The sequence below is a fragment of the Canis lupus genome, chromosome 1 (genome assembly GCF_003254725.2).
Source record: "Canis lupus dingo isolate Sandy chromosome 1, ASM325472v2, whole genome shotgun sequence".
Classification (NCBI taxonomy): Eukaryota; Metazoa; Chordata; class Mammalia; order Carnivora; family Canidae; genus Canis; species Canis lupus.
The window spans coordinates 93,274,745-93,296,903 of record NC_064243.1 but is presented as its reverse complement, the minus strand read 5'-3'; the positions used below and the strand labels follow the sequence as shown (position 1 = coordinate 93,296,903).

The following is a 22,159-nucleotide window of genomic DNA, read 5'->3' as shown; positions in this document are numbered from 1 at the left end:
GCCTCGAGAGGTCAGAAATGCCCTAACAGGCTCAGCCCTCCTGTGCTCTCCCCCTTCTTTGGCTGTAGTCAAAGGAAAGCTCAGAGGAAAGGGCTCTGAGAAAGGATGGGCTGTGCTACTACTTAGTGAAAAAAAAAAACTGATTTCTGAACCCACGACAGCTGATCTCTGATGTTTCTTGTTTTTAGGAGACACAATCTACAAGCTTCAGACTCCAAGCATAATGACACTGTCGTTCACACTGAAATGATGCAGCAAAACAAAAACAGAGAAAACCCGCACACAACTAAAGCAAAACTGGCAAAATATTCACTGTTAACTACAGGTAGGACTAACACCCAAGTGTTCACTGGGCTAGCCTTTCAACTCTTCTGTATATTTAACATTTCCATAATAAAAAAAATTAGTTTTTAATTGCTTCCCTAACTTACTGGTTGCTAAATATACAAGCAAAGCCTAGAACAAGTATTTTCATTACACATATCATCGTTAACTTTTTACTTTCTAAAATGAGGTTTTCCACAAAGGCTCTAGCTAAACCCAAGTTGAGTCTGCAATAACAACTTTCTTTGGCTCTACGGGTGTTGTTCCCCTTGATGGAGAGAGAGGCTGACTGACACAGACCAACAAGGGATATTTTCCCCTGAACTGTTATTTACTCAGAATAGAACTTGTTTGCTTTAATTTTTCGTGGGAAGAGATGGGATTTAAAGCCAGAGGCACTGTTTATTAACAGCTGGGTTTTAACTCCTCCCAGCTAGGGTTTGGACCCCTCATCTCCAGCATTGGCCACTGCAGTGCTTTTCACATGACAGGTGCTCTAAAGGTGCTGGCTGGTGACAACAGCAGAAAGTCAAGAGGACATTGATTCTGGAATCACTCTTCCTGTCAACACAGAGCTGGCAGCTTTCACTTCAATCAGGACAGGAGTGTGAAAAGGTTTGGTTAGCTGCAGAAATAAGCTCTAAAAATGTACAGACACTTACTTCCCAGAGTTGATTCCTTTCATGTGGTCTGTGTAAATATAGATATCGGGTATAAACTTGTTGAGGATGCTCCTTGCAGAATCCACAATCCGGTTTGCCATCTGCGGTGACACACGCACGGAGTACCTGTGATCCACGGTTAAGGGTGCCATTAACTCCAGACAGAGGAAGGTCTGTTACGAAGCCAGCGGCTCTTTGTGGAACTATATAATAAAATGGGACTTCTAACGCCATTCTATTTTCCAGCTGTATTTAATTGCTTACCTTTGTAATACCGTAACTTGATTTTTAGATTATTTTCATTTATTATTATTGTATCATAATTTATTATAAAACAATCACAATGAAAAACACCCAGAAGTAGAGTTGGAGAGTATAAAATAAGAGTTCTCAAGCCTGCTCTAGACTTCCTACCTGATGCCCTCCCCTCCTAGAAATGGCTCAACCCAATTTTGGAATAAGAAACAGCCTGCCTGGGATCCCTGGGTGGCGCAGTGGTTTGGCGCCTGCCTTTGGCCCAGGGCGTGATCCTGGAGACCCGGGATCAAGTCCCATGTCGGGTTCCCGGTGCATGGAGCCTGCTTCTCCCTCTGCCTGTGTCTCTGCCTTTCTCTCTCTCTCTCTCTCTGTGTGACTATCATAAATAAAATAAAATAAAATAAAAACTTAAAAAAAAAAAAAGAAAAAAAGAAACAGCCTGCCTGTCTGGGATGAGCCAGACTCCCTTTGAAGATAAGTGTTTTCTGACCATCCCCACTGCTGTAACTAATGAGTCTTTCTTTTGCAAACCTAAGGCCAGAAGAGATACCACACTGGGGCTCACATGGGCCAATCTCAATCTACCCCACCCCCCATGTGTTGACAGTAAAAGCAGAAAAAGATTAGTGAAAGAGCATATGGTAGCTGTTTATAAAGACCTAAACAGGTTTGTTGCAACTCACAGAGCTTATTTTCAATTATTTAAGTGTCAGTTACTCCATTTGTGGATGCTACAAGCTTCTCACAGCTATTACCTTATAATCAAAATATTGGTAATGAGCACTTTACACCAGGGCACCCCTAGAAAGAAGAGGAGGAAGATACATAAACTCAAGCGAAAAGCCTGGAGTTTTATTTTCCTAATTTTTTTTTTTTTTTTTTTTTTTTGAAGAGAGCGCACGGGGTTGGGAGGGCCAGAAAGAAAATCTCAAGCAGGCTCCACAACCAACATGGAGCCCAACATGGGGCTCAATCTCACAGCCCTCAGACCATGACTTGAGCTGAAGTCCAGAGTCAGATGTTTAACTGAGCCACCCAGGCGCTCCTGAAAAGGCTGATTTTTAAGAAGTAGAAACAATTACCTAAAATTAGACTTTATCACAGAGACTGGCTCCCCTCAATGTCACAAATCAAAAAATAAGTATGGAGTACTTTCAATGTGCGATGTTTGGTCGAGAGGTGGCTACATATAGGTGGCTACATACGTGGGGCCAGGGGCTAAAGAAACAGAAAAGTAACAACATGTGATCTTCTCACTACTCTGACACACACACACACACACACACACACACACACACACACCATGGCAATCCAGTGGGGAAAACAAGATGCGTGGTCTGCCCATTCTGGCCCAACTGTTCAAAAATTACTGTCAATGACACATTCGATGTTCATTTGAGCTGCAGAAATGAAATGCTCAGAGACTGCAAAGAACCTGGCTGGCATCTATCTCCCCTCCATGATACATTCTGCACCCTCCACTGAAAGATCCATCTTCCTCATACGAGCAAGAACCCACAGTTAGCTAGCCCAGGCCTCCCAGGCCTCACGGGCAATCTGCTTGGTGCCTGTCCCCACCCTGGCACCATCACCCCCTCTACTCACCCAAACTGTCCAGATGCATCTGAACTGCCTTCCTTCCTCCTTCCCTCATTCTCCCAGAGGCCCTCCAGCCAGCACCAGCCTGTGGTCTCCACCTGGCCTTGCCGTATGTCTTCCTTCATTTACACACATGCTGTCCTTGCTCATCAACAAGACCACATGTTCCATAAGAAGAAGGACTCTGCTTTTGTACAGAGCAGAGCTCTCTGAGGACTCTCATACCCTATTTTTGTACTCAGAAATACTCAATAAATATTTGACTTGACTCAAAGGACAAACCTGAAATGAGGAAAGAGCAAAGAGGATTTTTCAATACACACACAAGGCCCACTTACATCACCACCTCTCTGTCCAGAATGTACTTTTGACCACCGGCAGCTTAGACAAACAGTCCCGGGTCTCATACCCTTTGGACCGGGTGGGTGCTGCCCTTCTGAGCCTAATGCTGCCCACTCTCCCGAGGAGAGCATGAATATCACTATTCTGACATATAATCCCACAATATTCATGGCTCCCGAAGTTCTTTCAGGTACATTAGCAACTGATCTTATGCTCACAGTGACCCTGTGGGCCAGTTCCGGGACTTCCAGTGAGCATAAGCTGGTCACAGAAGTGAGATACAAAATTAAACAGATGCAACTTAACAAAGACAACCCTCCTCCTTCCAACCTTGAGATGTGGAAACCAGGTGGGTAACTCTACCAACTCAGGGCCAGTGGAGTCCTATTCCAGAATCCTGGCAGTGGAGAGGGACAAGGTGGCTTTATGCCAGAGTCACTGTGAAACCACTCAGCTTGGTGTGGAGGCCCTACAAAGGAATGGCTAAGAGTTCTAGAATCAGACCACCTGTATTCAAGTCCTAGCTCCAGCAAACTGCATCATTCTGGGCCTGGGCTGTGTCCATCTTCTCATCAGTAAGAGAAGGATAAATCACAATATTCTCCTCCCAAGGTTTGGAGGCTCAAATGAAATAATGCACGTAAAGTACTTAGTGGTACCTGGTGTGATGTAGGAGCCCAGTAAACGCCAGCTACTGCTTTTCTTACTGCTAGTCCAAGATTCAAATCCCAGAGTAGAGATTCCCATCCTTTCAGGAATCAGAGATCCCTGGGAATCTGATAAAAGCTATGGACACTCCCTCAAGAAACAGGCACATGTAATTTTGCCGACAATTTCAGGGGATTGTGAATCTCCTGGAGCCCAAATATGAATATCATTTTTTAAAAGATTTTATTTATTTATTCATGAAAGACACAGAGAAGAGAGGCAGAGACACAGGCAGAGGGAGAAGCAGATCCCCTGCAGGGAGTCTGATGTGGCCTTGATCCCAGGACCCCGGGATCATGCCCTGAACCAAAGGCAGACGCTCCACCACTGAGCCACCCAGAGGTCCTGATATTAATACCATATTAAGAAATTATATCTAAGGGAAAGGAAATCAGTTGTCCTACAAATTCCAACTCCCTCCCATCTTCTGCCTCCACCCAGCTTTTTCATGTGACTCTCATGTACCAAGTCATGAGCTTCTGGCAGAGTGCCACAAACTGAAAACAGAGTGTTCCCTTCTCCCCACCACCCCTCCTCAGGCAGGGAGAGAATGAGTGGGTGGCATTAAATCAAAGGTAACCACACTGTCCAGTCACTGCGGCTCCTTCCCAGACCCTGGACAGGCGGTCAGCGAGGGAGAAGATGTGCTCTGGGGGGTAATTCAAGCCACAACCACCCACAAGAGCAGGGCCAGTTCTCCCAGCCCAAGCCCTCCTATGGGGACTACAACCTCCAAACTCAGACCAACAGGTAACCAGATTTGCAAGTAAAAAAACCCACAAAACCAACTAAAGCTTTTTTTCCAAGGCGGCTCTCTTTTCCCAGGCTCCAAAACTGGCCAAGAAGGTGATCTTAATTCAAACCCACATTCCACTGAGATGTTTGTGAAAGGGGCAGCTCTGGAGACCAGTGGCTGGAATGTCTGGTTTGCAGACAAGAATCTAAGCAAGGGCACTTACATCTACTTTCTTGGGGAGTTGGGAGGAAGGCACTACAGGCCTGATGTGTCAGGGAGATTCAGTTGTCTGAGCTTCAGAACCAAGCAAGAGTCTTCCTGGCACCAGTTCTATCCAGGGAAGGCATGAAGACCACCAGAGGGAGAAGCCAGGAACGAACAGGGTTATAGCCCAGCGCTCGGGCTCTTTACGCTTTCGTGTTCTCCTCTGTACAATCCCCAAGGCTTCCTCATTTCTCAGCGCCCTCATCAAAGGCTGACTCATGAGGCGTTTGCACACCCAGTACTCCAAGTACTCTGGGACCCCAGTGGGACAGTCTCTCTGGAACCCACATAGTTACAAGACTGTGTCAAAACAAACAGAGTACACTCTGGAAATCACATTTCCAGACTACAGAGAATGGATTCCAAGCAGAGTTTACCGCCACAACAGAGTGTTAAAGAAACAAATCTCAAATGAGAAAAAACAAAGTGAAACAGCCCAGAGTGTGGCACGTAAGATTTCGTGTGCAAGGTTATCAACTGCAGCATTTTCAGCAACAGAGAAAAATGGAAAGCAACTCAATGATCGCCAACAGGACTTCATTCTGGGTGTATACAGTAAAATAGGGTGTGCCTGTTAACAAGAATGGGGTTGAGCTATAAGCTACTGACATGGGTCAAGTAGAAAAGGAATATTTAGTTAAAAATAATTAAAATAAAAACCTACCTACTTGCATGGCATCTCCATTTCTCCATGGAGAACATCACCTCAGAAAGTCAGTTTAACTATATGCATCAATCTGGGGGCTCACAGGACAGAAACTCCCTCCCCACCTCGGGGTCCACTCTCTCCTCATTTTTACCAAGCATGGCCCTGAGACACACCCCAGGATAGCTGAGCAGAGAAGAAGCCACCGTCCAGCGAAGCTCTGCTATACCTTCCTCTTATCTGGAGGATTTCTATAGAACTAGGGCAGCAGCCTTTTATCTCAACAACGGCCTTCTCCACCTGCACTGTGCGGACCACCAGGTCCCCTCATTGCTTACTGTTCAAGCTAATCAAGCTCTCTCCAAACTTCTCTTCCCCCAAGTAGGACCACCTCCAAGCCTCCTGAGACACACAAAACTGGACTTTAAGCACCTATGTCACCCCTGAGAAGTGCACATCTACCTCTTTTGTCAAAGTCTCACAGGGAAAGCCATCACCCAACCCCATCCAGCCCCCCACCTCCAACACCCGCCCTCACTCAGATCTTGTCGGCACCTAGAATTGTACAAGATTCTCAAGATTCGGGATCCCTGTGTGGCGCAGCGGTTTGGCGCCTGCCTTTGGCCCAGGGCGCGATCCTGGAGACCCGGGATCGAATCCCACATCGGGCTCCCGGTGCATGGAGCCTGCTTCTCCCTCTGCCTGTGTCTCTGCCTCTCTCTCTTTCTCTGTGTGACTATCGTAAATAAATAAATAAAATTAAAAAAAAAAAAAAAAAAGATTCTCAAGATTCTTGACAAAGGGGATCCCTGGGTGGCTCAGCGGTGCCTGCCTTCAGCCCAGGGAGTGATCCTGGAGTCCTGGGATGGAGTCCCACATCGGGCATGGGGCCTACTTCTCCCTCTGCCTGTGTCTTTGCCTCTCTCTCTCTCTGTCTCATGAATAAATAAATAAAATCTTTAAAATTAAGAAAAAAAAAAAAAAGATTCTTGACAGAGCAGACGTTCAACAGACTGAGCCACAGCACCTGGAAGTTATCATCTTAATGTGGAATTTCTCTAGAAAATTACTGACTTTGGAATAAAAGCCAACTTGTCAGCATGGCCTTCAATCTTCACTGGCTCCTGCCCTATCTTTCACATTCCATCTTCTACTACCAAACACCACTGACAGACCTGCATTCAGTCCACACTGCAAAGCCTGCCACCCCCAAAACTTCTGTGCACCACTGTCTCTACACAGGCCCATCCTTGTGCCTGAAGCACCCCTTTCTTGCTCCACTTCACAGGCCTCTATTGCTCAAGGTTCAATCCAAATACTCTCCCTTCCTCTAAGAGAACATAGAGGTTAAAAGCCTGGGCTGCAATCAGCACTCAAATCCCAGCTACGTCATTATCAACAGTGTGATGTAGACTCAAACTCTTTAAGCCTGTGAAGCCTCAGTTTCCCCATCTGCAAAACAGAACTCAAGTAAACTTAGAGTCACTTGGAGGCTTAAAAACAAAGAATATAAAATGTAAATGGATTAAATTCCATAATGAAAAGTAGCTGAATGGGTAAAACAAGATCCAACCATATGCTGTCTGTGAAAGACTCACTTTAGAAATAAGGAGACATATAAGCTGAAAGTGAAGATGTTCCATGCAAATGGGAACCAAAAGAGAGTAGGGGTGACTATACTTCTATTACACAAAATAGATTAAGTCCAAAAAGACTTTAAAGTCACAGGAGACAAAGAAGTGAATACAATGATAAAGGGTCAATTCAACAGAAAGATGTAACTATAAACATAGATGCACTCAATACCAGATCACCTAAATATATAAAGCAAACATCAGAACATCTGAATAGAGAAACAGCAATACAACAATAATATTAGACTTCTTACCCCACTTTCAATAATGGATAGAACATCCAGGAAGAAAATCAATAAGGCAACAGGAGACTTGAATAACATTATAAACCAAATGGAACTAAGAGACATCGACAGAACATTTCACCCAGTGAACATCGACAGAACATTTCACCAGTAGCAGGATACGCATTCTTCTTACATGCACACAGAGCACTCTCCAGAATCACATGGTAGGTCACAAAACATGTCTTAACAAGTTTAAGAAGGCTGAAATCACCTCAGGTACCTTCTGCAACCACAATGGAATCAAACTAGATGTCAATAACAGGAAGAAAATGCAAAAATTCACAAACAGATGAAAATGAGTGCATTCTTGAACAAACATGGGGTCAAAGAAGAAATCAAAAGGGAAATTAGAAAATATCTAGAGACAAATGAAAATGAAAACACAATATACCAAGATCTATGGGACAAAGCAAAAGGAGTACTAAGAAGGAATTTTATAGTGATACACACCTACATTCTTTCTACAAAAGAAGAAAGATCTCAAATAAACAGAATAACTTTACACCTCAAGGAATTAGAAAAAGAACTAAATCCAAAGTTAGCAGAAGGAAAGAAATAACAGAGTAGATATAAATGAAACAGAAAAGTGAAAACCAATAGAAAAAAAAATCAATGAAAGTAGGAGTCTTTTAAAAAGATAAACATATTGATAAACCCTCAGCTAGACTAAGAAAAAAAAAAGACTAAAAAATCAGAAATGAAAGAGGAAACATCACAACTGATGCCACAGAATTTTTTTAAAGTCATAAATAAGGTACTATTATGAAAAATTATATATGCCAACAAACTGGACAACCTAGAAGAGATGGATAAATTTTACCAAGTCTGCATCAAAACTAGAGCTTGAACAGAACAATAACAAGGAGACTGAATCAGTAACTAAAAACCTTGCAAAAAGAAAAGCTGAAGACCAGATGGCTTCACCAAATGAATTCACTGGTGAATTCTAACATTTAAAGAATAATCAATACCGATCCTTAAACTTCCAAAAATATCGAAGAGGGAACACTTCCAAATTCATTTTATGAGTCAGCATCACCCTGATACCAAAGCCAGACCTTAAAGACACTACAAGAAAAAAAAAACTATGGGCCAATATCCCTGATAAACACGGATACAAAAGTTATCAACAAATTTTAGCAAATTAAATTCAATGAGGGCAGCGTTGGTGGCTCAGTTGTTTAGCGCCACCTTTGGCCCAGGCTGTGATCCTGGAGACCCTGGATCAAGTCCGCATCAGGTTTCCTGCATGGAGCCTGCTTCTCCCTTGCTTGTGTCTCTGCCTCTCTCCCTCTCTCTCTGTGTCTCTCATGAATAAATAAATAAAATCTTAAAAAAAAAATTAAATTCAACAATACATTGAAAGGATCATACAACATGACCAAGTAGGATTTATTTCTGGGACACAAGGATGATTCTACAATGCAAATCAATTAATGTGTTATACCACAGTAACAGAATGAAGGGCAAAAATCACGACTGTCTCAACACATGCAGAAAAAGCATCTGACAAAAGTCAACAACACTCTTCCATAACTAAAAATGCTCAACAAATTAAGTATGGAAGAAATACTTACCTCAACACAATAAGGACCATACATGAAAAGCCCACAGCTAAGATCATCCTCAGTGGTGGAAAACTCAAAGCTTTTCTTTATAATTTAGAAAAAAGCACAGATGCCATGCCTATTCAACATGCAACTGTAAATCCTAGCCACAGCAATGAAGCAAGAAATGAAAGGAGTCCAAAGTAGAAAGGAAGAAGTAAAATTGTCTGTCTGCAGATGACATGATCATATATGCAGAAACACCAAAGATGTTATCTCCCCACCAAAAAACCTACTGGAATAAATGAAGTTTTAAAAGTTGCAACTTGCCTTTCTGTACACTAACAATAAATTATCTGAATAAAAATAAAATCAAGGAAATAATCCTATCTACGATGGCATCCAAAAAAACCTAAATACTTAGGAATAAATTTAACCAAGAAGGTGAAAGACTTGTATACTAAAAAGTATAAAACACCTATGAAAGACATTTTATGTTTTAATTTTTTAAAAAAGATTTTATTTATTTATTCATGATAGACATAGAGAGAGAGAGAGAGAGAGGCAGAGACACAGGCAGAGGGAGAAGCAGGCTCCATGCTGGGAGCCCAATGCGGGACTCGATCCCGGGACTCCAGGACTGTGTCCTGGGCTAAAGGCAGGCGCCAAACACCAAGCCATCTTGGGATCCCCTATTTCTTTAAGATTTTATTTATTCATTCATGAGAGACAGAGAGAGAGAGAGAGAGACAGAGAGCAGAGACACAGGCAGAGGGAGAAGCAGGCCCCACGCAGGGAGCCTGATGTGAGACTCGATCCCAGGTGTCCAGGACTACGCCCCAGGCCAAAGGCAGGTGCTAAACTGCTGAGCCACCCAGGGATCCCCAAAACACATTTTAAAAAATACAAATAAGTGGAAAGACAGATGATGTTCATGGACTGAGAGAATTAATATTCTTGAAATGTCCATACTATCCAAAGTTACCTACAGACTCAATGCCATCCCTATCAAAATCCCAATGATATTTTTTATAAAATAATAGACACAGAAAATAAAAGATACAGAAAAACAATCCTAAAATCTATGTGGAACCACAAAGGACTCTAGATACCCAAAGCAATTCTGAGCAAGAAGAACAAATCTGGAGGCATCAAGAGTTCCTGACTTCAAAATATATTACTAAGCTACAAGAGTCAAAATAGCAGGGTACCGGCATAAAAACATGCAGAGCAATGCAACAGAATAGAGTCCAGAAATAAACCTACACATATCTGTTCAACAGATTAACACCACAAAGAAAAATCAACTCAAAATGGATTAAAGATAAACTTAAGACCTAACACCATGAAACTCCTAGAAGAAAACACAGAGGAAAAGCTTTTAGCACTGGCAATGCTTTCTTGGATGGAATACCAAAATAAGGGCAAAAGAAACAACAAAGTGAAAAGGCAACCCACAGAACGAGAGAAAATGTTAATTCATACCTCTGATTAACATCCAAAATATATAAGAAACTCATACAACTCAACAGAAAAAAGTAAAAATAAAATAACCCAGGGGCGCCTGGCTGGTTCAGTGGGTAGAACATACAACTCCTGATCTCAGGGTTGTGAGTTCGAGGCCCACTCAGTGTAGAGATTACGTAGAAATAAAATCTTAAAAATAAAACAGCCCAATTAAAAAATGGGCAAAAGACCTGAGACCCAGATGTGTTCAAACATTCATGTGGACAAGTGCTCAACATCACTCATCATTAGAGAAATGCAAATCAAAACCACAATGAGCTATCACCTCAGACCTGTTAGGGTAGCTATTATCAAAAAACAAAAGATAGGGCACAACCCGGTGGCTCAGTGGTTTAGCGCTGCCTTCAGCCCAGGGCGTGATCCTGGAGACCTGGGATCGAGTCCCACGTTGAGCTCCCTGCATGGAGCCTGCTTCTCCCTCTGCCTGTGTCTCTGCCTGGCTCATGAATACATAAATAAAATATTAAAAAAAAAAGAGAGAGAGAGAGATAACAAGTATTGCTGACAGTGTGGAGAAATGGGAATCCTTACACACTGTTGAGGGGAATGTAAACTGGTGCAGCCACTACGGAAAACAGTATGGAGGTTCCTCAAGAAATTAAAAACAGAACCACCATTTGATCCCGCAGTCTCACTTCTGGGTACATATGCACAGAAACTGAACACACTTCCACATTCATTTCAACTTTATTCACTATAGCCAAGACATGGAAGCAAGCTAAATGTCCAATGAAAGATGAATAAAGAAAATGTAAAAAAAAAAAAAAAAGAAAATGTACTATTTCCATACAATGGAATATTATTCAGCCTTAAAAAAAAAAGTAAATGCTGTCATTTGTGACATGGGTGAACAAGGAAAACAGTGTGCTAAGTGAAATAAGACAGACACGAAGAACAAATACTACGTAATTCCATTTATAGAAGGAATCTAAAATAGTCATAGTCACAGAAGCAGAGTAGACTGGTGGTTGCCAGGGGATGGAGGGAGGGGCAACGGGAGATGTCAGTCAAAGGGCATAAAGTTTCAGTTATGCAAGATGATTAAGTCCTACAGATGTACCGGGTACCGTAATGCCTGCATTATATACTTAAAAATTTGGGATCCCTGCGTGGTGCAGCGGTTTAGCGCCTGCCTTTGGCCCAGGGCGCGATCCTGGAGACCCGGGATTGAATCCCACGTCGGGCTCCCGGTGCATGGAGCCTGCTTCTCCCTCTGCCTGTGTCTCTGCCTCTCTCTCTCTCTCACTGTGTGCCTATCATAAATAAATAATAAAAATAAAAAAAATTTAAAAAGGAAAAGAAGTATTTAAAAAAAAATTGCTAAGATAATTATACTGGAGTTTAAAAAATAAATTCTTGTTGTTTTATTAAAACATTCATTCATTTATTTATAATGCAAGCAAGTGTAGAGGAGGGCAAAGGGAGAGAGGGAATCCCAGGCAGACTCCAAGCTGAGTGTCAAGCTCAGAGCCCAACACGGGGCTCGATCCCACGACCCAGAGATCATGACCTGACCTGAAATCAAGAGTTGGATGCTCAACCAACTGAGCCACCTAGGAGCCCCAGTAAATCTTTTTAAATTTACTAAGAGAGGGGATCCCTGGGTGGCTCAGAGGTTTAGCGCCTGCCTTTGGCCCAGGGCACAATCCTAGAGTCCTGGGAGCGAGTCCCACATCGGGCTCCCGGCACGGAACCTGCTTCTCCCTCTGCCTGTGTCTCTGCCTCTCTCTCTCTGTGTCTATCATGAATAAATAAATAAATAAATCTTTAAAAAAAATTACTAAGAGAGTAGGTCTATGCCAAGTGTTATATCACAAAAAAATAAAAGTGTGAAAAATTTTTTTAAAAAGAGCAGAAAGTAACTTTTAGAGTTAACATATATGTTCGTGGCACTGACAACACTGCTTATATATGCTCTTCACGCTGCTGGTTTCACAGGTATATACTCATCTACAAACTCATCAAGTTGGGACACCTGGGTGGGTCAGCAGTTAAGCGTCTGCCTTCAGCCCAAGACGTGATCCTGGAGTCTTGGGATAGAGTCTCACATCGGGCTCCCTGCATGGAGCTTGCTTCTCCCTCTGCCTGTGTCTGTTTCTCTCTCTGTGTGTCTCTCATGAATAAATAAATAAAATCTTAAAGAAAAAAAATATACTGTAAAAAAAAAAACTCATCAAGTTGTACACATTAACTATAGCCTTTTTATGTAAATCGTAACATCAATAAAGTGTTTTTTTAAAAAGAAACTAAAAGTAAGTATATAGTTATATTATCAGAGTGCATGCAGAGTAACCACTTAATAAGTAAATATTATTCATGCTCTCCTACATCTTCCAGGCAAAATGTGCCATCCTCTATCTCTGCTCCCCGAACCCATCGTGCATCCATCCACACCATTTTACACATTCTATCAGAATAACATATTTGCACATGTTACCCTCATCAGATGACAAGCTTTGCTGGGGGAGGGACTATAGTACGTTGGTGGCCCCTAAACCAAAGCGCTCAGGGGAACAGCACATACCATGGAGTTATCTGCTTTGGCATGAACTCAAAACAAAACAAAACACAAGGAATGGATCTGTCTAGTCACAGTAACACAGACAATAAAATACCGTATCTCAGCCAACAATTACAATTTCACTGTTAAGACTTCTCCAAGACTATTGTCTAGAAAGTAAATAACTCTGGGAAGAAGTAAATTGTTAGAAGTCATTCTTATCTTCGTGAGGCAAATGAAAGATAAGAAATCTACATCAAGTCCAAAGGATACGCAGTCCCTCTGATTCGCTTGATTTTTCCTGGATCTGTGAGCTGAATGGGCTTCAGGACCTTCCTCACAGGACACGAGAAGAACACCTCCCCTCCTCCTCCAGGAGGCATTCCTCGTCGCACCACCTGCGCAGGTGTTGAGAAAGAAGAGGTGAGAATTTGGCAGAGCAGGTGACCCTGACACCTAACCTGGTTGGTTTACACCAAGAGTTCTTCCTTAGAGCACAGCTAGCAAGCACTTCTGTATCCAACGTGTCAATCCTTTCAAGATTATCGGTACCTGACGTTAGCACCAAGCAGGGACACCGAAAGGTGAGGCAAAAAGAGGAGCCGACACAGGGCCAGCATGTCCCAGGCCCAGTCAGGCAGGCTTCACCACCAGGGCCTGTGCCCTCATTCTTACGAGCGACTGGTGTGGCTCATTAGCCCATCCCATTTCTGAACCATCAGGAATCCATTTCTCCTCCCAATGCAATTAATGAATCTAAATTAAATAAAAATGAAGTCATTTCCCTTGTTTAAAACGTTAACTTAAGTAGAGATGCTAAACGGCTTAAGATATCCAGTTAACTTATTGATACAATAATTGATAATAGTTACTGGTATCATATTGATAATAATTCCTTTTGACAGCAAACAAATGGATGCTTAAATTACTTCCAGGTTTTGAAAACACTAAAAATTCTCAGAAGTATCTAGTTCGGAGGCCCAAGACACAAATTACACCTAGATGATCTTGCTCAGAGAGGGAGTGTGGCCAGAAGACTGGTTGCACAGCTTACCAGTAGAAGTGCCATGAGGAATAAAGGAGTTAATACACATGAACACTTACAACGTTGCCTATCATACACAAAGTAAGTACAACATAATCGGTGCTACTGCTGTCACTGCTCGAGTCCCTTTACAGCTCAAAGTCTGTAATGTTTGGTTCAGGACTCCTGAGGGTCTTCTCAATGGTGACTTCAAATGTGACACACACAGACACACTGCATCCTATAGCTCTTCCAATGAGTTAATAAGAGAATATTTTTCACATGTTTACAGCTAACAATGTGTACATTCTTACCTTTAGCTCAAATGATTCACCGTCAATTCCAAACTGCTTCAACAGAGGGAGGGCTGTTGCCTTAAGAACATCAACCTGTAAAATTATTTAAGGAAAAAAAAAAGTTTAAACCTTGAGAGGCACCTGGGTGGCTCAGTCGGTTAACTGTCTGCCATCAGCTCAGGTCCCCAGGATTGAGCCCTGCATCAGGCTCCCTGCTCAGTGGGGAGTCCACTTCTCCCTCTCCCTAGCATGTGTGTGTACTCATTCTCTCTCTGCCAAATAAATAAATAAAATCTTTTAAAAAATAAAAAATAACCCTTAAGAGGTGGAAAAAATAAAGAGCCCAGGAAGCAGGATGAGGTTTAGCAATTGGGTAAATGATGTGCTCCTATGAAGAGAAAGCACGCTGACTTACAACTGAGGGCGAAGGCCTGCTCTGCTCCCAAGTAAGGCTGCAATTTTACAAAAAGCCACTGGCTTCTCCGAGCCCCTCTTCACTTACTTTATAGCATCATAAGCCTACCCTACAAGTCACCGTGAGGACCATATATATCAGGCAAAAAGCACTGAGAAATTGCTGGGCTCATTCAGAAAACAAACTAGGATTTCTGCTCATTCTGGGTGTTTTGTTTTGTTTTTAATTTATTTAAGAGAGAGAGCTCTAGGGTTGGGGGGGTGCAAGGGAAAGAGAGAATCTTCAAGCAGACTCCCTGACTCCAGGCTCCATCCCAGGACCCTGAGATTATGACCTGAGCCAAAACCAAGAGTCAGCTGCTTAACCAATTGAACCACCCAATGGTCCCAACTTCCATCATTCTTATAGGCATAAATGCTATGGAAAAAAATATCAGCATTTTGTATTACTTTTTCTGACATGGTTATTTAATATTTAGAGTTGGTAGCACTCCAAGCAAGGCAAACCAAATGAACCATCCAACCTGAGCTGGGGCTACCTGGCCCACCACACGGGCAGATAAAGAGGAGGTGGTGTGCCCGCAAGGGGGTGGGGGCAGACTGGGAACAGCAGCTTCAAACTCCAGGAAGCAGCACAAATCCCAGACTATGATGACAATACCCAGGGTAGGGCTGTGCCAAATGTTGCTGTTCTGTCCTCCTCATTCAGAGCTCCTGAGACACCTGGGGTCCTCTGCTTACTTATCTGTGGATTCCCCAGAGGGAACAGGATGACATTCAAATCTGGTCAGCTAACCAGTTGGTGAATGTTGTCTCAACAGCAAGTTGGGAAGGAAAATGACTCCTTCCTTGTTCCCAATGCAACAGAGCTGTTCCTCAGCCTGCAGGGGCTGGCCTGTCAGCCAGCACTGAGGGCAGGCAGCTGCAGCAAGGCGCATAGGGAAAAAGTCCTGGTCAGAGTTCAGACTCTGCCTCCAGTTAGCTGGTGGCCTCAGCTCAGAAAATCCCAAACTGTCTGAACTTCTTTGTCTCTATGGTAAGGGGGCTCAGCCTGGAGCAACTCTAACATGCTGGGATTCAGCAGAATGATACTCCAATAAGGAAGGCTTCACAGCACAGAACAGGCCCCAACTAAATATTTTGATACCACAAAATTAACCAGAGGCAGAAATGACCTGGGAAGCCTAGGAACGTGTTTGGAATAGATCAGGTGGGGCAGAAGCAGTTATGGGGAAAACCCATTAAAGATTAGCTCATTTCATTAAATATTAAAGCTAAACACATGTTAAAAACTTAAAATACGCATTCAGGGTTACCACAACAGGGAAGTCAGTCCGAGTAAACACAGGACAGCTGAGGAGAAGGCCAAACTAGACTCTGGGAAAAACGAGGGAGGTACCAACACAGGTAGCTCTGCTGTCACGACTCCCAGGAACTAGGCACCCACCAGCTCTCCTGGGAGGAAAGAAAGGCAAGAAGATGGCACATCCCACCTATACTTGGATTCAGAAGGATGAGGTGAAGTGACTGTGAAGGTCAGCTGGAAGCCCTGGTGTAACCCGACGCGTGGCCCTGTCTCCTGGCTCTCTCTCCACTTGACACAGAGGGCAGGTATCTTGGTGCAGGGGGACTAGGACCAGGAAAGCAGATGTGGACTTGAGTCCCTCTCTGCCTCTTACCTGCTGTGACACCAGAAAACTCCCCCTGCATCCCCAGGGCTTTGGGTGCCTCCTATATAACGGGAGGGGCTAGAATGGATGTGCCCCCCTGGCTCTGCAGAGTCTCTAATTTTAGCAGAGTGAGGGAAGTCTGCAAGTTCTGGTCAAGGAAAACAGAGCTGTAACTCTGATTACAAGCAAAAGTCTGACCCAGGTGGCACCTGAGGGCAAAGGTTTATCCTTCAGGTCAGTGGATCGGTTGACAGACAGAAACATGACCAGATCCGAGCCGAAAAGAAAAAAGGAAGAAACCCGCTTCCAGCTACCTTGTCCAAAACAGTGATAAGAAAGAACATCCACCTCACAGGGTTGGTGTGAGAATTAAACAAGTAAGGATGCATACACATGAACTCAGGTTCACCCAGAAGAACACCCAGCACACAGCAGACGTAACTGTACTTCTCTTGCCCTCCCAGGAGGGAACTAAAGAAGACTAGAATCTTCACTTGCCTTTTGGCCGGCTTGTCTGCACCAATAAATACCTACAGGCAGCTCTGGTGCAGAATTACTGAGATTTAGAGGATACCTCTTTAACTTTTCTTCCAAGAATCTCTCCCCACTCCCAGTCTTTTCATCCCCGGGAGGAAAATGTCCCTATTCCTGCACAAGGCTCACCCCATCACTTCCACCGTCGACCTCACCCCTCCACCTGCTGTAGTGAACCTTATAAACACCCCACTCCTTTTAATGGTTTTTTTTTTAAGATTTTTTTTTTAAATTTATTCAGAGAGAGAGAGAGAGAGAGAGAGAGGCAGAGACACAGGCAGAGGGAGAAGCAGGCTCCCTGCAGGAGCCCAACTTGGGACTCGATCTCGGTGCTGTGCCACCGAGGCTGCCCATATTTTAATGGTTTCTTTCTCCACTACTGTGTCGCCTCTGCCCACAATTAAGATCAAGCTTCCTTCATTCAAAAAACAGGGCAGTCTGGGTGGCTCAGCGGTTTAGCGCTGCCTTCAGCCCAGGGCGTGATCCTAGAGACCCGCAATCAAGTCCCACGTCGGGCTCCCTGCATGGAAAGTGCTTCTCCCTCTGCCTGTGTCTCTGCCTCTCTTTCTCTCTCTCTCTCTCTCTCTCTGTGTATTCTCATGAATAAATAAATAAAAACAAAAAACAGAAAAAACTAATGGGATGCCTGGGTGGCTCTGTCAGTTGAGCATCTGCCTTTGGCTCAGGTCATGATCCAGGGGTCCTGGAATCGAATCCGACATCAAGCTCCCTGCTCAGCAGGGAGTCTGCTTCTCCCTCTGCCTCTGCCTGCTGCTCCCCCTGCTTGTGCTCTCTCTCTCTCTAATAAATAATTAAAACAAAAACATAAAGCAAAACGAAAACTCAGCTCTTAAAGAATCATCCTATCTAACCTTCTAGAAGACTCTCCTGGTTTTCCATGGTTCTGTTTGCTACTCATTCCTCAATTCATGCCTGTCCTTATAGTCCCATGACACTACTCTCTCAAAGGTCAACACAACTTCTCACTGTCGAATCTCCCCACCTAGCGCTGAGATCCCGCAAACCTGCCTCTGTGAGTCATCCCTCGCTTCTTAGAACTCAACTCCTACCTCCACAGTCACTGTCTCCAGGCCCTTTCTCCCACTCACACCTTAAACATTCATTTCCTCTTTTTCCTCTCTTCTCAGTCTCTGGAACCACGCAACCCACAGAGGCCAGAAAGGGAATTTAAATGAATCATGAGGTCAGCTAAGACCTGTGTCCAACCAGAGTTCACATCTTCTCCAAAGAGGGCAGCATCACCACAGGTCCAATTCAGCACCATGCAGGCCCCACTGATGGCCATGCAGTGCTGCCACATAAACCTAGTATAAAATAAAACCTGGGATCTCAAACACGAACCACCAGCTCAGATCCACACCACCATCACACTTTGCAAGCCAAAGGAAAAACAGCTGTCAGATTAACTCAGTCAAAAAGCCTCCAGCGTTCAACTTTGGCACTAGTCAATCTCCTTCTCCGAGGGATTTAACTATCAAGAGGCAAGATCTTAATGACCTACCTCTGAGGCTCCAGACAATAACTTCTTTTATTTTATTTTTTTAAGATTTTATTTATTCATGAGACACACACACACACACACACACACAGAGAGGCAGAGACACAGGCAGAGGGAGAGAAGCAGGCTCCATACAGGGAGCCCGATATGGGACTTGATCCCAGGACTCCAAGATCATGCCCTGGGCCAAAGGCAGGTGCTAAACTGCTGAGCCACCCAGGGATCCCCCAGCCAATAACTTCTAACTGCCAGCTGGACATCCCCATGTGAATATCCTGCCAATATCCCAGAGAAGAGGATGAAAATTAAACACAGCATCCATCACCCTACCACAATTTTCCTCTTCCCTGTGTCAAATGCTACCTGCTCTCTATCCTTCCAGTCAAGAATAGAAATCATGGAATAATTTATAACCACTTCCTCCTACCAGTTAGGAAGTCTCACTCCACAGTGTCCTTCAGATCAGTCTTTCCCTTTCCACTTCCATGCCCATAATGTTCCAACTAACTGACGCCTCTCTAATTCATCCTTATCTTCCTAAAATCTGAGATACACTCTGGCTTCCTTTCCTCTACAAAACCCTCCCCAGCTCTCAGCACTTTGCTTGTCCCTTGGACAGGGGGAACCTTGTAGTCTCCCTAGCCACCTTCATAGCTGTCCACCTCATGAGATGGAGTTCCAGAAGGGAACTCTTCAAATTCAACCTTGTGTGCACTGAGTGGACATGGACATGGACTGGGGGAGCCATATGTTAGTGAGAAAGCTTGAGTTATGGCCATAGCACTCTGAACACACCAGATCTCGTCTGATATAGGAAGCTAAGCAGAGTCAGGCCTGATGAGTACCTGGATGGGAGAAAGCCTGAAGTGATGAAGCCACGGGCTGAAGAATTCAGGATTCTTCTAATCTCATTCAGGATTAGGTGTATTTATTTTATCCTGGTCTGGAGCCAAGTACTAACCAAGGTCATTTTAGTCATGCAGCTAGCAAAAGCAGAGAGCCCTACAACATTTGAAAACAGATTTTTTTTAAATACCCTGCATGTAAGAATTAGGTACTATTTCTGGGGAATTCGTCAGCTAAGCTTTGTTACTTTTAATATATAAAACTTTTTTAAATGCCAGTAGAAATAGCTTTTAAGATTATTAGCAATTATGGGGGAAAAAAAAGTACAAAACTGAGACACACAGTGCCAGAGTTTCCTGTACGCTTCAAAGCTCTTCCCATTATGCAAGACTCTTCCTCCTCCCCCCTGCTAGAACCTTCAGAAAATTCAGGAAAAAAAGCAATCATTTGAAATTAGTTTAAAATTCAAAATACTTTAAGTAAATAAATATTTTTTAAAAGGGGGGTTGTGCCTGGATGGCATAGTCCATTGAGCTTCCTACTCTTGCTCTCAGCTCAGGTCATGATCTCAGGGTCATAAGAGACTGAGCCCCTCCCCCGACTCCAGCTCCATGCTCAACAGGAAGTCTACTTGGTTTTCTTTCTCCCTCTGCTCCTCCCCCCTCTAAAACAAATAAATCAATCTTTAAAATTTTAAACAGTTTATGCAACATTACTTTACAGCTGAGAATTTCAGATATTGCACTGTACTCAGGATCCTAAGAAAGGAGTTTATATACCTGAATTCCCAAGAATTGAGGAATAAGTCTTTTAGTGCCTACCAACACACTAACTGGGATTATACCCTAATAGATGTCTTGGTGAATACCAGCAGTCTTCACTTTGGGACTCACTGCACCACCTAATTGGTCTTTCCTGGTTAAGAAAGTTATATACTTCACATTCTGCCTCACAAGTCACCTCCTCAGTGGTCTGGGTCCAGTATCAGTAGAGATGAAGACAAGTGTCCTTGGTAAGGATTTCACATCATGGCCCTGAGCTTTAAGATACCTTCTCTGGCCAGCAAAGAATCCAAAGGTGGGGAGCTTTCCCTCTATACAAGAGAGGTATAAGGCAATCCTGGACAGAATTGCTCTAATCTCTGTCTGTCACACACATATACATACACATACACATACACACACACACACATACACACAACAAAACCCATCCTAGACGGGCACCAAGACAGCTGTGGTGGCCACAGTGAAAATTCCACACATATATGAAACTATCCTCCCCACACATGCAGGAAAATTAGCATGCATAGTAAGAAGCTTGCTGGTGCCCACAAACTATCCAAGTTCATGTATACCTCTCCGCCCTTGCCCTTTTTCTAAATCTGCAAACTCTCCTTGGAAGAAAAAAAGTCCTAAAATTTATGGTTAAAACCCAAGTAAGTCAAGATTATGCTACAGCAATGCCAAGGAGATATTATTATTTTCTGTCTAACATTTTGGTCTACTGCCTTCCAGCCACAGCCATCACATGACCTTAAGAAGATTCCAGTCTCAAGCACTCGAGCCAACAGAACCATATTTCACGTCAACCATGATGAGACTGCATGCATCTGTTCTGAAGGCTCTTAGACACGACAATGAAAGGCACCTTGATGAATGTTAACAATCGTCACTGAATCTAATGATTACAAGTCTTGGTTCATCTGCTTCCTAAAGTGATTAATGTCTAAATCTCAAGGTAAATAACAAAACAAAAACACTCGGCAATAAAACTGTGCTTTATCAGGAACTTGTTTCTCAAAAGCTGGGTTGCTGCAAGAAACAGAGCTACTCACTGCTCACTACTCACCGAAGGGTCAACCTGGTCATTGGTTACTCCTCGCAGAACGATTCTTAACGGGTGCTTCATAAATGGAGCCAGACAAAGAAGACTCTCCAGGTAGTAGCCAATGCTGCGAAGGACATTACAGTCATGTTCCACAGACCCACCGTACAGGAGGCCAGGCTGGTAATACAAGGTTGTTCCTTACACCGGAGGAAGGAGAGCCACATTCAACAGAAAACAAAAAAAACAAAAAAACAAAAACAAAAACAGAAAAAACACTTAGTGTCACAAAGTCAACAAAGGAAGTAAAACCCAAGGGGAAAGTCTGACAAGGGCATCCAAGAAGTTCAAAATGCCATTCCTAAGGGCCCACACTTCACTCCAAAAGCTGACTCATTACTGTCAAGCCCCTGTAACAATAATAAACTGTGAGTGTAATTTAATAAACAGCAATAAATTAAACCCCTCCCTAAGCAACTGAGTTGCCAAAGTCGTGGCAGGGCAGAGGAGAGATCCTAACAGGCGCTCTGGTCTACCAAGAGCACACTCTGCCTGCTGTGGGGGGCTTTACAAATGATGTGCTAAAATCATCATATCAGCAACCAGCTTCTCCCGGGCCCCTGAAATGAGATTTCCCCGTATACAGCACTCACCAACAGGATTCCTAGAGAAGGCAAGTACTTGATGGCACTTAATACTGTTAATAGTAGCTATTTCAATAGTAATGAGTGGAAAGATCTGAAACTATTAAATAGCTTTAGTGGAAACTCTATTATCTTTATTCAGTCTTTTGCATATTTGTATCATCCAGAAAGTTTCTTACTGGGTATACGTATTAGAGGAAAAGTAAAATATTCTAGATTATTAGGGGCAGGGGACACATAAATGGGTGAACAAGGGATTGTTGCTGCTCAAAATCTTTTGCTAATGTCTTCTGGCATAATTAACCAATAAATTTAACATTAGAGGAAAGTGATCTAGGCTCAGTCACTGAAAAG

General features: G+C 43.3%; 1 protein-coding gene across 4 annotated transcripts in view; it reads right to left on the bottom strand.

Annotated features, from left to right (window-relative positions):
• RCL1 (RNA terminal phosphate cyclase like 1) overlaps window positions 1–22,159 on the bottom strand; it is a 60,034-nt gene that overhangs the window by 19,271 nt on the left and 18,604 nt on the right. For 3 of the 4 annotated variants that reach the window (XM_025423502.3, XM_025423501.3, XM_035707177.2), the window contains exons 3-6: window positions 21,186–21,361; window positions 14,373–14,447; window positions 13,308–13,432; window positions 987–1,112 (exon numbers count right to left, since the gene is read on the bottom strand). In XM_025423502.3, coding sequence (XP_025279287.1) covers window positions 987–1,112; window positions 13,308–13,432; window positions 14,373–14,447; window positions 21,186–21,361 — 502 coding nt within the window. Of the gene's footprint in view, window positions 1–986; window positions 1,113–2,849; window positions 3,239–13,307; window positions 13,433–14,372; window positions 14,448–21,185; window positions 21,362–22,159 lie in introns of those variants that run through there. The other variant, XM_025423503.3, reaches the window with a different exon arrangement.